Source organism: Carassius gibelio, chromosome B15 (genome assembly GCF_023724105.1).
Source record: "Carassius gibelio isolate Cgi1373 ecotype wild population from Czech Republic chromosome B15, carGib1.2-hapl.c, whole genome shotgun sequence".
In the NCBI taxonomy this organism is placed as follows: Eukaryota; Metazoa; Chordata; class Actinopteri; order Cypriniformes; family Cyprinidae; genus Carassius; species Carassius gibelio.
The window spans coordinates 24112384-24128085 of NC_068410.1; the positions used below are offsets into that span (position 1 = coordinate 24112384).

Genomic DNA, 15702 nt, shown 5'->3' on the forward strand with positions numbered 1-15702 from the left:
CTCCAAGTATTTTGACTTCATTCTCAAAGTATTCCGACTTTATTCTCAAAGTTATTCTCAAAGTATTCCGACTTTATTCTCAAAGTATTCCGACTTTATTCTCAAAGTTATTCTCAAAGTGTTTCGACTTTATTCTCAAAGTATTCCGACTTTATTCTCAAAGTTATTCTCAAAGTATTCCGACTTTATTCTCAAAGTATTCCGACTTTATTCTCAAAGTATTCCGACTTTATTCTCAAAGTATTCCGACTTTATTCTCAAAGTTATTCTCAAAGTATTCCGACTTTATTCTCAAAGTATGCCGACTTTATTCTCAAAGTATGCCGACTTCATTCTCAAAGTATGCCGACTCTATTCTCAAAGTATGCCGACTCTATTCTCAAAGTATGCCGACTCTATTCTCAAAGTATGCCGACTCTATTCTCAAAGTATGCCGACTCTATTCTCAAAGTATGCCGACTCTATTCTCAAAGTATGCCGACTCTATTCTCAAAGTATGCCGACTCTATTCTCAAAGTATGCCGACTCTATTCTCAAAGTATGCCGACTCTATTCTCAAAGTATGCCGACTCTATTCTCAAAGTATGCCGACTCTATTCTCAAAGTATTCCGACTCTATTCTCAAAGTATTCCGACTCTATTCTCAAAGTATTCCGACTCTATTCTCAAAGTATTCCGACTCTATTCTCAAAGTTATTCTCAAAGTATTCCGACTTTATTCTCAAAGTATTCCGACTTTATTCTCAAAGTATTCCGACTTTATTCTCAAAGTTATTCTCAAAGTGTTTCGACTTTATTCTCAAAGTATTCCGACTCTATTCTCAAAGTTATTCTCAAAGTATTCCGACTTTATTCTCAAAGTATTCCGACTTTATTCTCAAAGTATTCCGACTTTATTCTCAAAGTTATTCTCAAAGTGTTTCGACTTTATTCTCAAAGTATTCCGACTTTATTCTCAAAGTTATTCTCCAAGTATTCCGACTTTATTCTCAAAGTATTCCGACTTTATTCTCAAAGTATTCCGACTTTATTCTCAAAGTATTCCGACTTTATTCTCAAAGTATTCCGACTTTATTCTCAAAGTATTCCGACTTTATTCTCAAAGTTATTCTCAAAGTATTTCGACTTTATTCTCAAAGTGTTTCGACTTTATTCTCAAAGTATACCGACTTTTTTCTCAAAGTATTCCGACTTTATTCTCAAAGTATTCCGACTTTATTCTCAAAGTATTCCGACTTTAATCTCAAAGTATTCCGACTTTATTCTCAAAGTTATTCTCAAAGTATTCCGACTTTATTCTCAAAGTATTCCGACTTTATTCTCAAAGTATTCCGACTTTATTCTCAAAGTATTCCGACTTTATTCTCAAAGTATTCCGACTCTATTCTCAAAGTTATTCTCAAAGTATTCCGACTTTATTCTCAAAGTATTCCGACTTTATTCTCAAAGTATTCCGACTTTATTCTCAAAGTATTCCGACTTTATTCTCAAAGTATTCCGACTTTATTCTCAAAGTATTCCGACTTTATTCTCAAAGTATTCCGACTTTATTCTCAAAGTATTCCGACTTTATTCTCAAAGTATTCCGACTTTATTCTCAAAGTATACCGACTCTATTCTCAAAGTATTCCGACTCTATTCTCAAAGTATTCCGACTCTATTCTCAAAGTATTCCGACTCTATTCTCAAAGTTATTCTCAAAGTGTTTCGACTTTATTCTCAAAGTGTTTCGACTTTATTCTCAAAGTATACCGACTTTATTCTCAAAGTATTCCGACTTTATTCTCAAAGTATTCCGACTTTATTCTCAAAGTTATTCTCAAAGTATTTCGACTTTATTCTCAAAGTATTTCGACTTTATTCTCAAAGTTATTCTCAAAGTGTTTCGACTTTATTCTCAAAGTATTCCGACTTTATTCTCAAAGTATTCCGACTTTATTCTCAAAGTATTCCGACTCTATTCTCAAAGTATTCCCACTCTATTCTCAAAGTTATTCTCAAAGTGTTTCGACTTTATTCTCAAAGTATTCCGACTTTATTCTCAAAGTATTCCGACTTTATTCTCAAAGTATTCCGACTTTATTCTCAAAGTATTCCGACTTTATTCTCAAAGTATTCCGACTTTATTCTCAAAGTATACCGACTCTATTCTCAAAGTATTCCGACTCTATTCTCAAAGTATTCCGACTCTATTCTCAAAGTATTCCGACTCTATTCTCAAAGTTATTCTCAAAGTGTTTCGACTTTATTCTCAAAGTGTTTCGACTTTATTCTCAAAGTATACCGACTTTATTCTCAAAGTATTCCGACTTTATTCTCAAAGTTATTCTCAAAGTATTTCGACTTTATTCTCAAAGTATTTCGACTTTATTCTCAAAGTTATTCTCAAAGTGTTTCGACTTTATTCTCAAAGTATTCCGACTCTATTCTCAAAGTATTCCGACTCTATTCTCAAAGTTATTCTCAAAGTATTCCGACTTTATTCTCAAAGTATTCCGACTTTATTCTCAAAGTATTCCGACTTTATTCTCAAAGTATTCCGACTTTATTCTCAAAGTATTCCGACTTTATTCTCAAAGTATTCCGACTTTATTCTCAAAGTTATTCTCAAAGTATTCCGACTTTATTCTCAAAGTATTCCAACTTTATTCTCAAAGTATTCCGACTCTATTCTCAAAGTTATTCTCAAAGTATTCCGACTTTATTCTCAAAGTATTCCGACTTTATTCTCAAAGTATTCCGACTTTATTCTCAAAGTATTCCGACTTTATTCTCAAAGTATTCCGACTTTATTCTCAAAGTATTCCGACTTTATTCTCAAAGTATTCCGACTTTATTCTCAAAGTATTCCGACTTTATTCTCAAAGTATTCCGACTTTATTCTCAAAGTATTCCGACTTTATTCTCAAAGTATTCCGACTTTATTCTCAAAGTATTCCGACTCTATTCTCAAAGTATACCGACTCTATTCTCAAAGTATACCGACTCTATTCTCAAAGTATTCCGACTCTATTCTCAAAGTTATTCTCAAAGTATTCCGACTTTATTCTCAAAGTATTCCGACTCTATTCTCAAAGTATTCCGACTCTATTCTCAAAGTATTCCGACTCTATTCTCAAAGTATTCCGACTCTATTCTCAAAGTATTCCGACTCTATTCTCAAAGTATTCCGACTCTATTCTCAAAGTATTCCGACTCTATTCTCAAAGTATTCCGACTCTATTCTCAAAGTATTCCGACTCTATTCTCAAAGTATTCCGACTCTATTCTCAAAGTTATTCTCAAAGTGTTTCGACTTTATTCTCAAAGTATACCGACTTTATTCTCAAAGTATACCGACTTTATTCTCAAAGTATACCGACTTTATTCTCAAAGTATACCGACTTTATTCTCAATGTATTCCGACTCTATTTTCAAAGTATTCTCAAAGTATTCCGACTTTATTCTCAAAGTATTCCGACTTTATTCTCAAAGTATTCCGACTTTATTCTCAAAGTATTCCGACTTTATTCTCAAAGTTATTCTCAAAGTATTCCGACTTTATTCTCAAAGTATTCCGACTTTATTCTCAAAGTATTCCGACTTTATTCTCAAAGTTATTCTCAAAGTATTTTGACTTTATTCTCAAAGTGTTTCGACTTTATTCTCAAAGTATACCGACTTTATTCTCAAAGTATTTCGACTTTATTCTCAAAGTGTTTCGACTTTATTCTCAAAGTTATTCTCAAAGTATTTCGACTTTATTCTCAAAGTATTTCGACTTTATTCTCAAAGTATTTCGACTTTATTCTCAAAGTATTTCGACTTGATTCTCAAAGTATTTCGACTTGATTCTCAAAGTGTTTCGACTTGATTCTCAAAGTGTTTCGACTTTATTCTCAAAGTTATTCTCAAAGTATTCCGACTTTATTCTCAAAGTATTCCGACTTTATTCTCAAAGTATTCCGACTTTATTCTCAAAGTATTCCGACTTTATTCTCAAAGTGTTTCGACTTTATTCTCAAAGTGTTTCGACTTTATTCTCAAAGTGTTTCGACTTTATTCTCAAAGTATTCCGACTTTATTCTCAAAGTATTCCGACTTTATTCTCAAAGTATTCCGACTTTATTCTCGTAATCTTAGATTAATTCAACGTGGCACTAAAACTCCACCGTAGTAAGCTAATGTTAGTTAATGCAACTTGAATTTAATAAAAATACCCACCCCCACAACTTAATTTGAATAATGTATTAGCAAATCTTGAAATTAATATTAAGATTAATAAGCATTTTCATTATTAGTTCTAGTTGACTGATGTTAACAAATGGAACATTATAAAGAGTTGTCCTTTTATTTCTTTGTGCATGATGTTGTTGTCATTTTGTGTTGCAATTATATTATATAAATATAGATGATACAATTTGTGAACTTTTGGTTTTTGTTTTGTTTTTGTGGGAGTAAGCTTCCTTAAAACTCTTCCCCCGGTTCAGTTTCACATCTGCTCCATGGGTTGGGAGTACAGTTTTATGACAACAATTTGTTCCTACAGTTTCTGATTTAAAACTGAACAGCAAAAAAATGACAACAGAATTGAGACGTTTGATTTCTATTGAATCATTGTACTTTAGATACATTTATGCTTTATACATAGATAAATATTGATTGTTTTTTTTTTTATAATCACAGATTTACTGCATTTTACTTCTTGCATACTAGTGGATTCTCAGTTATGGTTCCTCAAAATCATTTGACATCTTTACAAAACAAACATAAATGCTAATGAAATTAAACGTGATGACACTGCATATGGATGCACACAACCGTTGCCAATGTTGAATACATCAAAAATGGTAACAAGAGTGCTTCCAGCAGCCTTAGTTTAATCAGTGTGTTTGGGACACATAGGGCCCTATAATACGCCCGGCACAATGCGACGCAAGGTGCAGCACAAGTGTGTTTGATAGTTTCAGTCCGACGCGTTTGCATTTTCCCATCCAGCACCACGTCGTTTAATTTGTGCACCCATGGGCGTGCTGGTCTAAAAGATAAGTGTGTTCAGGCGCATTGCTATTTAATCCTTTAATTTGTGATTGGTTTATTGCACGTTACGCCCAAAAAACACCCAGTACTCATTAAGAGAATAGGCACAACCCGTTTAGACCATGCACCCGAGCGGGTCAGCCGTATTTCCGTCGTTAAAATAGCAAAAGTGGATTTGGACACGCCCTGAGTGCGCTTTACACTTTGTGTTTAGATCGTTAAAATAGGGCCCTATGAGTTTAAGTGCACAGGTGTGTTTGCGTGACACTAACCATCTTGGCTCCCACATTGGAGTTGACTGTTCCTAGTGTGATCTTGGTGGCTGGGCTGTAGCTGGACGGCGTTACCAGGGAAATGTTGCCTGCAAACACAAACACAGTCAAACTTCTGAGAGGAAAAACACATTTCACAGACCAGCAGAGGCTTGAATGGATCACAGAATGGAGAATTCGTTTTCTCAAGCAGATCCAGTTTTACAGCCTGTTTGCTAAGCAGAAATGCCACTCACATTACTTGGATGTAGTGACGTAATGTTGTGCTTTTTCAACGGATCATTACTGATGTAACCCAAATTCTGACTTCTGTCATGTGTGCATTTGCTACGTGCTTAAAAGTACAGGACAGCCTGTGCTGAAGGCCTCAGCTGAACTTTAGACTTAGAAGACTTCTATATCAATATGGAAATAAGAAAAGTTAAAGATAAAAGATTTCCACGAAATGTTTATACTTCTAAAAACAGCATGATTCAGAGACGTTTATATTCCATCACACGTCTGTTATTTGGAGTCATTCGAACCCCCCCTGTGGGTTCTTAACAAAAGAGAACTAGACGATTAATCTTCTGAGGTAGGACAGTTGGACTTTGAACATACAATCTGCTGACCTTACGAAATAGGGAACTGAAATTAGGCTGCAAGGGCTAGGATGTATTTTCGGAGAAAGATGACGAAGGTTTTGATATCTGTCTGAGACGTGGCTGCAGAGACGTGGCATGAGTTTGATACAGATTGGCAGGGCTATAAGAGGAGGCAAATTCACCCCTCCTTACTCTCTCTCGCTCAGACTGAGTTCAGCCTAGACCCTTCTAGCTGGACTTAGTCTTTTCTCACCTTCTTTATCTTTGATTCCGGGCTCACTTGAATACTTTGAACTTCTCTCAGGTTTTATTCATCTCAGATATGATTATTATTATATTATTTGTTATTATATGAATATTAGTATAACTTTTGACTTTGGATATACAGGTATTGTTGTATACTTTGTATTATTATTTTTAACATCTTGATTACTTTTGAATATTATAATGCATTTTGTATTACTTTTAATTGGGCAACATCCATCATACATGGATTGCTTTTAAAACTATATTAATTTTGGGATTTGTATTTTCTATATTTGAAGCTGATTTTAATACTTACTAATCTGTTTGCAAGTTATGAGTTGTATTCTCATTTCCTATATTCTTTGAATAAATTTGCATACTAAAATACCACCCCACCGTCTGACCAAGATTGAAGTCTCTAATTTTTTGCATCAGTTTTGGAGGCACCCGCTGGAGATCGTTGAAGTTTTCATTTCATTAAGTTTTGATGCAACGCAAGACAAAATAAAGAGAGGTGAGTAGCTCATCTTTTTCTCTTTATGGGCTTCTGTGGTGTTGCCTGCCGGGTCTAGGAGATATATCCGCAGACCCACCTCGTTCATTAATCTTGACTGCAGCAAGAGAACGAGCCTGGGTCATAGCCGGTGGTTTAACCGTAGACGGTGGTTTAACCGTATTTGAAAAATCAGCGCGCGCTGGGGGACGAGACGGCGATCCGCGGCATTAAATGTGTTGTTCACTATTGAGGGTTACTGGTAGTGTGGATAAATATCTGCGCTTTACATCCTGCGGGGTTACCGGGGGTGTATTGCGAGCACTTTTGGGTTAAACCGAAAGGGCAACAGTATTTTGAGACACGCGCTGTGAGGGTTTACTTACAGCGTGCTGGTCGGGTCTGAATGCCGTCTCTTGTTTTTGGATATAGTCTCTGGGATTAGACTTGGCAGTTTTCGACACAAACAGAACCCCACCTTGCGACTAAATTTAGATCAATAAATTGTCAGACGGTGCATTAAGTAAAAATAAGTAGAAATTAAGTAAAAATAAGTAGAAATTAAGTTAAATAAGTAAAGGAATTAAGTAAAGTAAGTAAAGATAAATAAAAATAAGTAAAGATAAGTAAAAATAAGTTAAGATAAATAAATAATTAATTTTAATTAAGTGTATCTGAATTGAATAAACCTTTTCCTTGTTGGATTTGTCAGCACACGAGATAATGGCACCTGTTCAAATAAAAGATACTCCAAATGAATATGTGATGTAAAAGAAATAAGACAGAAAATGGTTAAAGTTGGATTTAGAGAGATTTCGGTTCCACGCAGACAGAGTGAATGGGTGTTGACCCCTTAACGGTCACTCACGTTTTTGAAGATAGACTTGAATTTGCATAATACAAACCAAAAATTTTACAATTCATGACCAAAAATATTTTGTAACATGATTTTGATGTGCCATTTACATGGTAATGTAATTGTCTGATTTTAAAATGGGATTTAAAGGATGAATTTTGAGATTTTATGTTTTCAAGTGATATATCACTTCTGATGATTTATGAAATGTGATAGAGAAAAAGGCAACGAGGAAGTCTTCTTTTGTAATGTAGATTTCTGAGTGTGTACTCTTGTCATAAATGAATTTTATTACTTTTCCTACATAGTCTTTTAACAAGAATATTGGTAAAATATATATTTGAGAGTCTTGGACTTTTCCAATGGTATATAGTTTGTCACGATTGGATTTGATTTGATTGTGGTGTGGTGTAGTCGGCGCAGGCGTCCCGTATTCGGGACGGGGTGACAGTTAACAGGTTGAAGGAAATTACTGATCACAAAGAACAGAAGAAATAGGCACGTGTTTTATGTTGTTTATGGATAAGGAAAGTCAAAGGGCTTTTGACAGACAGAAATGGTAGAATTGTACAGGTTTATAATTTAGCGCAAGCAGCTAGAGAGGCTATAAGATATGTGGGATTTATTAAAAATCTTGTAACAAAGGAGCCGAGAGCCGATATAGGCAAAGCTCCTAAGATTGATGACATTTATAACTGGCAGAAATGTAACAGATTTCTGAGAATTGTGAATACAGTTTGTTATCTCTCCTGGCAATTTGGAAGAGCTGAGGCTGAGTGGGGCAAATATGTGAAATTATATTCCAGGTTACCATGCTATAAGCAGGTGGCCAAGTGGGGGTCTATCGAACTATTGGTGTGCGTGATTTACCTAGCATTGTAAACACGCTGCCAATTATGAAATTTAACTGTACTAATTACAACCGCAAATGATTTTGCTACTTAATTTAACGAACTGCGTATTGAAGTACAGCATGTGATTGGATCAGAAATCCAAATTTGTACTAATGTAACATTGATCAGACAGGGCACTAACGAGCCCTTTGTTAAATATACTGAGCATTTCACATGAGCTTTGAAGGAGTTTGTTGCTACAAAAGAAGCTGTTGATTTGAAATCTCATATACTGTTACACACGGCACACGTGGGGAACCAGAGCTCAAGATATTGTTGACCAAACGAAAAGAGCAGATGATGCGATTGGATCGCCCTCTGTCTCTGTAATTACCTGTTATAATCGTCAGGAAACAGGCCACTACGTAATTAGGTGCCTGGAGCGAGATGGAGAACGAGGGTTTTAAAAATGTTTAAAAAGGTTCCTCTTTTCAGCAACAGCGACGGCTACCAAAGTAGCCCCCCCCCCCTTCGGCTTCGCTCTGAAAATAGAGGTGATGCAGAGAAAAGGAAGTCGACATGCAGGCACAGCTTAAGCTGCTGATGCCACAGGCTGACCAAAGCACTTGAGATCAGGATAGCTACATATTTATTTAGCTACTCTAATTTACATTTTACAAATAAACACATGACACTTCGAGGATTATCTGATGACAGTCTTTTCACACAGTCTCAATTAATTCCCTTAATAATTTATCCACTTAAGCAAACCCTTTCGGGTGCAATTCTGGGTTGGAGAAAGTCAAGTTGGCACTGTAGTGGGAATGGATATATTGGAGAAATTGGAAGCAGATATTTTATTAACCAAATCAAATAGTTAGTCAAATTTTGCCAGTTCCCATTCCAGTCGTCAGAAAAATTGAACTCCTAAATTTAACATTGGAGCTGTTACAACAAATGAGAAAGAGTCTACTGGCTCTCCAATGATACAATATTTTTCTGAGAAATTTTCAGATTTGTGGTCAACTTCTAAACTCGATGTTGGTCTTTGCAGAATTAAACCTCTAAATGTTTCAGGTCCTGCACCTCCTCCAGTATTCCAGTATCCTCTTCGGAGAGAAAGAGAGAGCGGCACAGGCAATTGTGACCCAGCTCGAGAAAGGGATTGTGGTAAGATGTGCCTCTCAATGTGATTCACATGTGGCCTGTAAGAAAGCCAGACGATAACTATAGGCTTACTATAAATTACACCGCATTGAATGCTGTGACCACCAAAGCAACCCCACTGTTGCCAATCATTCAACCATTTTAAAAGAATCGTGCGTGCCGTCCGTTATAATTCAATATTGTGATGACATTCTTTTTGCATCTCCAAATAAGGTGCAGCATCTGAGTGTACTCACCCTCCTGCACAAACGGGAAGTACAGCTGTTTCAACCATTATTACATTTCTAGGTCAGAGTGTTGGTCGTGAGGGAAAAAGACCTTTTCCAGATCGGGTCATAACAATTATAAAATTAAAGAAGCCAACCACAGTCACTGGTCTAAGATCATTAATGGGGCTATTTAATTTTAATCGGGTTTATTTCCCTGATTTTTCTGATTTGGCTGAACCTCTAACCGAGGCTCTTAAGGAAGGCCTTCCGGGTGCTTCCCCTCTAGAGTGGACAGCAGACATGGCTGAGCCTTTCACTCTTCTCAAATCCGCACTAGCCTCTCTCCTGTTAAATGACCAAAACCGCTCCACATTTGGACACATGTAGGCCAGGATGCTTACAACTGCGTGCTGGGACAGCATAAAGGTGACAAAAGTTTTGGAACTGTTGGATACTACTCAATTGTGATTCCTTCTTCTATGAAAGGACAGATGCCATGCTTGATGGCGTTGGACTGTGCAGAGTGAGCACTGAAGTTCACTGAGCACATCGTCGGCTACAACCAGACTATTTTACATAGCCCACACTGCTTTTTACATTTGCTACCTGAAACAAAGGTGAAATCGATCTCAAATCAGCGACCTGCTAAGTGGGAAATTGCTCTAATGAGTCCTCAGCTTACTGTTGTTACAGATAACCGGACGAACCCTGCCTCCCTGATGGACAACGAAGGGAGTGCACATGACTGTGCTGCGGTGGTTACTTGTGACAGAGGACATTTCGTCAGAAATTAGACATTTGCAAATGTCATGGACATGTTCGTGGATGGCAGCAGCTTTTATGAGGGGGAAACACGCTACACAGGTTGGGCGGTAGTAGGGGGGAGGAGGGGCTAAGTCTTGGGCTGAAGGGTCGCTACGGGGAGGAAGTGCTCAGATCGCTGAACTGCATGCTTTGAAAGCTGCCTTAAATTTTACACTTAAATTAACTGCAAGCGAAAATAGCTCCATTTATGTGAATATTTTTACTGACAGTGCCTACAGTTATCATGTAGTGCGGAGTTATGGCCCTGTCTGGAAACGTCGCGGTTATATGACCACCGCCGGTACGCCAATAAGTCATCAAACCAGTATTAAAGAAATTCTTGAAACATGCAAGAACATTTCACCTAACAGTGTTGCGGTTTGCGAGGTTACAGGTCACAGTAGTTTCAATGATTGGTGGGCAAAAGGAAACTCGCTAGCTGATAAGGCTGTGAGAGAGGCGGCCAGGGGTGCATCACTTGGAGAGGTAACTGCAATTTTCCCTGTTCATCCAAATTGTGCAGGATCAGAAACTCTATCTAAATTGTACACAAATGAAGATAATGAAATATGTCAAAAAGGTTAGGAGCTATTTTAACTGAAGAAGGAATTAATGCTCTAAATGAAAAGGGTGTTCCGCCTAGCAGATATTAATTGATCTATACCACAGGATTGCACACCAAGGGGTTCATAAAACTAATACTATGTTACAACAAACATGGTTTTGACCAGAGATGTTACGAACTGTGAGGGACAGACTGTCCAGATAAATCCATCATTTACAAACAAAGCCACGATTATGAAGAGGTATGATATCAATAAGCCACAGTCCTCGCCCGCGAGGACCTTTTACACATTGACAGGTAGATTTTATTTTTGTACCCTCTGATCATGGGTACACCTTATGCGCATTTAAGGATGCCCGTTCAGTGCCCTCAGCGTCCAAAATGCTGGAGACTTAAAGACTGCTGCATTTAATTTAACGGCTAAAATCCTGTACAAGTGGGGGATAAGAGCTATGGTTCAGAAATAGGGAATTTAGGTCCAATGTCTTCCAGGTATGAAGGTCCTTACTCAGTGTTGCCGACTACTCCAACTTTTCTCTCTACTCATTGAAATCGAGCCAGGCTTGACTCGATGGAAGCATCTTGCACAAGTGAAGCCCCTGTTACAGCTTGCTTATACTAAACAATATCTCTCAGTGCACAATAGATTTTCTTTTATAGACTAAGGGTACCCTTTCTAAAATTAAGGTTGTAATCAATGTTTGTTTTCAACCTCTGTGAGGTGATTGAGGGTCTGACTTATGTCAGGAGTGTAATAATTGATTGATTCAATTATCGATTATTTATTTAGTGATTGTTCACTTGCTTCCAGAGAATCAAAATTAACCAAAATTCACCATATCTGGTCCTTAGGTTGTTGATGATACCGTTTTCACTTTGAATTTGTCCAACAGGTGTGAGCTCTATCAGACGAATTGCTGCTAAGGACGAACAATGATTAATGATTAATTGTTTACTTCTCTCCAGGTTTCCAATGCTGAGTTCCCCTGGATCTAATGTATTTATTTGTTTATAAAATGATGAAATGAAACTGAAAACCATAATGTTTACATGTAACAATTGTGATTAATGTTGTTTTATCTGTCTTGTTGTGTCCTTGTTCGTGTGTGTGTGTAAATGTTATATGTAATGTTTGTCGCTTCGCTTTGGCATTATGTGTGTGTGTGTGTGTGTGTTTTTGTTTGTGTTCTTTTTGTTTCCACATATTTCTGTTCCTACTACTCTAAAACTAAACAGGTATGAGTGCATGCTGATACGGAACCTATCCTGCGTACATTTACCACACGACTGGTTCTAAGGGTGACCCTTTGGTGTGACTTCTGCAACAGTGCAGCGCATTGACGATTCGGGAGAGGTTGCTGTGCTCGTAGCTGGACATCAGTGTTTGATCCCAAGAACTGGACGCATCGTCATCACATCGCACGCTAACTCTACATCATCTGAGAGACTTGTGCTTTCATCTACCAGCTGATATATAGATTTACAAATCCCTACATCAAGATGCCTCACAAGATTATTGATCAAAAAGATTCTTTTACTCCTATTGCTGTCAGCAATGATGAAGAAATGTATGAATTAGAGGTGAAGGGTAAGGAAAGATACGAGATGTTGAAAAAGATCAACGAAAGTTTGGAAATTTGCGACATGATACCCCAATCTGATAAGGACAAATATCTTAAGAAGCTACCCATTAAGAAGAGAAAGTATGATGATAAGTTTAGAGATGGAAAGAAGGGTATGCTGTAGTAAGTCCTCGACCCAGCAAAAGTCCAGGTGAGGTCAGGGGTCGGATGCTTTTAGTGCTCCTCGTCTGATCAGCTTGGTGAAGAATTCCTGTCAACTTAACGCGGCTGGGGTTAAAGAGGTATCTACAGTCTACCTGAAAAGATTCATTCACTTTTATATTTCCTTTATGCTTACACGATTAAGTGCTTATCTGAAATGTTTTACTTACTCATTTTTCCGCATATGTATTTGTTACCTTTGACTATTATGTATCTTATTTTCAAGGGAAAGGATTTTGGGTGCGAGTCTTTTTGTCAAGACTCGAGTGGGGGACTGATGTAACCCAAATTCTGACTTCTGTCATGTGTGCATTTGCTACGTGCTTAAAAGTACAGGACAGCCTGTGCTGAAGGCCTCAGCTGAACTTTAGACTTAGAAGACTTCTATATCAATATGGAAATAAGAAAAGTTAAAGATAAAAGATTTCCACGAAATGTTTATACTTCTAAAAACAGCATGATTCAGAGACGTTTATATTCCATCACACGTCTGTTATTTGGAGTCATTCGAACCCCCCCTGTGGGTTCTTAACAAAAGAGAACTAGACGATTAATCTTCTGAGGTAGGACAGTTGGACTTTGAACATACAATCTGCTGACCTTACGAAATAGGGAACTGAAATTAGGCTGCAAGGGCTAGGATGTATTTTCGGAGAAAGATGACGAAGGTTTTGATATCTGTCTGAGACGTGGCTGCAGAGACGTGGCATGAGTTTGATACAGATTGGCAGGGCTATAAGAGGAGGCAAATTCACCCCTCCTTACTCTCTCTCGCTCAGACTGAGTTCAGCCTAGACCCTTCTAGCTGGACTTAGTCTTTTCTCACCTTCTTTATCTTTGATTCCGGGCTCACTTGAATACTTTGAACTTCTCTCAGGTTTTATTCATCTCAGATATGATTATTATTATATTATTTGTTATTATATGAATATTAGTATAACTTTTGACTTTGGATATACAGGTATTGTTGTATACTTTGTATTATTATTTTTAACATCTTGATTACTTTTGAATATTATAATGCATTTTGTATTACTTTTAATTGGGCAACATCCATCATACATGGATTGCTTTTAAAACTATATTAATTTTGGGATTTGTATTTTCTATATTTGAAGCTGATTTTAATACTTACTAATCTGTTTGCAAGTTATGAGTTGTATTCTCATTTCCTATATTCTTTGAATAAATTTGCATACTAAAATACCACCCCACCGTCTGACCAAGATTGAAGTCTCTAATTTTTTGCATCAATTGAAAATTTTTTTATTTTGCAACATCAGTCCTGAAAAATAACTGCTTACTGGTCAACAGTTTAAAAGGCTAAAACTGAATAAATCACATTCTGTTGCATGTTCTGCTTCTCAAACTCTTTTTTTGACGAGACACATGCCTTCAAACCTGTCATCAGTCAGTCCATTACAGGCTTTGCAGTAAAAAGTAAAACTATTATGAAATACAAAATCTATCAAACTGCTGAACTGAAGTGCTGTTCAATGTATCAAACTGAACTGAACTACTCTGAATTGACAAAAAATGCTTTTAAATCTGAACAGACTTGCAGTCAACTCGTATTGTACTTCAAGTCAATTTCCTCTGCAGTACATGTGGGAGTGATTGGTTTCCCACTGTTTTCAGTCAGATTCAAAGAGGAAATGGGCGGCCTTAAAAACAATAAAAATGTTGATTTATAGATAATAAAGCTATCAAATGAAGTGGCATTTCATTTTATGCCAATAAATAGAATAAGGACACATTTCAAGCAATACTTTTCACAAAATGCTTTGTCAAACTAGTGGAACATGTTAACCCTGTAAAGCCTGACATTTTTATTATTTATTTGTTTATTTTTAAATGGTAGAGTAAAATTTTTTTGTTGCGTATCATTTGAAACATCAGGCTGTTATGGCTCATAGTTCAAGATAGGAGGGAATATGGAGATCAAACTCAGGTTCATTCAGAGGCCCAGGCTGAACAAATATATCACATTTAGTCCAGCTACTTGTATTTAAATTGCTTATAAATAAGATGAACTTCTGATAGATTGTAATGAAAATAAATGAGACGTTTTATAACAGTATTCGTCTCCACGACCTGAAGATGTTTTCACTATTGTTCTAAAAGGCCTTTTACTCACTCGCTGTAAAAACTATCAGACGACTGAAAGTATGTAGTTCAACAGGTTTCTCAACAAAGTTTTGATCATCTTGATAATTTACTGTCCTCAGTAATGTGCATATCTAATATGATACAGAAGATTTTCTGGTTTAAAGTGGTTCCTCTAGGACTCCTGTGTGAACACATCCACTAATATCACTGGAGCATCCGCTGGTTAAATCTCACCGCAAAGTCTTTAAAAGGTGAGTTTTTCAGCGAGTTTTGGGAAAAACTCTAGTATAATTTATTTGCAGATGTCACTTAACTTTATCCCTTGCAACAACATCAAACATGTTTAAGTGTATCTGTAGTGTCAGTACTGTTTAACAGTGACTTTCAGCCATGAATGTCTCCTTTAGACCCCAGTAAGTGACCGTTGTGTGTGTGGGATATGTGAGGAAAGCTTACAGTATGGCGATTGAGGCCATGACACTAGAAATGCTTTCATTGAATTCTGTGGTGTTTTCTGAATGGGAATGCAAATCATGTAAATGTTGTGGCATATCAGATGCAAAACCATGCAAATGGGCTTCGCAATCACGCACAAACACGCAATGTAGTGAACACACCCAGTACTGTCTGAATGAGACGACGCATGCCAACGACGTCCCACACACACACACTCCAAACACACCGTACTGAACACAATCTGATCTTCCAGCTGTCCGTGACGCTCACAGTGCGTCTTTGTCTGGCTACTGAGCTGTGTTTAC

The 15702-nt window shown here is 37.0% G+C and overlaps 1 protein-coding gene and 1 long non-coding RNA gene across 7 annotated transcripts in view; one reads left to right on the top strand and one right to left on the bottom strand.

Annotated features, from left to right (window-relative positions):
- The window catches only part of LOC127972423 (transcription factor Dp-2-like), a 50598-nt gene that overhangs the window by 16444 nt on the left and 18452 nt on the right, over nucleotides 1-15702 (bottom strand). For all 5 annotated transcript variants that reach the window (XM_052575897.1, XM_052575896.1, XM_052575900.1 and 2 more), the window contains one exon: nucleotides 5292-5380. In XM_052575897.1, coding sequence (XP_052431857.1) covers nucleotides 5292-5380 — 89 coding nt within the window. The remainder of the gene's footprint in view (nucleotides 1-5291; nucleotides 5381-15702) is intronic.
- On the top strand, nucleotides 5579-14041 carry LOC127972425 (uncharacterized). Of its 2 annotated transcripts, none has more exons than XR_008157090.1 (2): nucleotides 5579-6635; nucleotides 9381-14041. It is a non-coding gene; the product is annotated as an uncharacterized LOC127972425 (long non-coding RNA). The 2 variants fall into 2 exon arrangements; XR_008157089.1 differs by having other exon boundaries at nucleotides 12285-14041.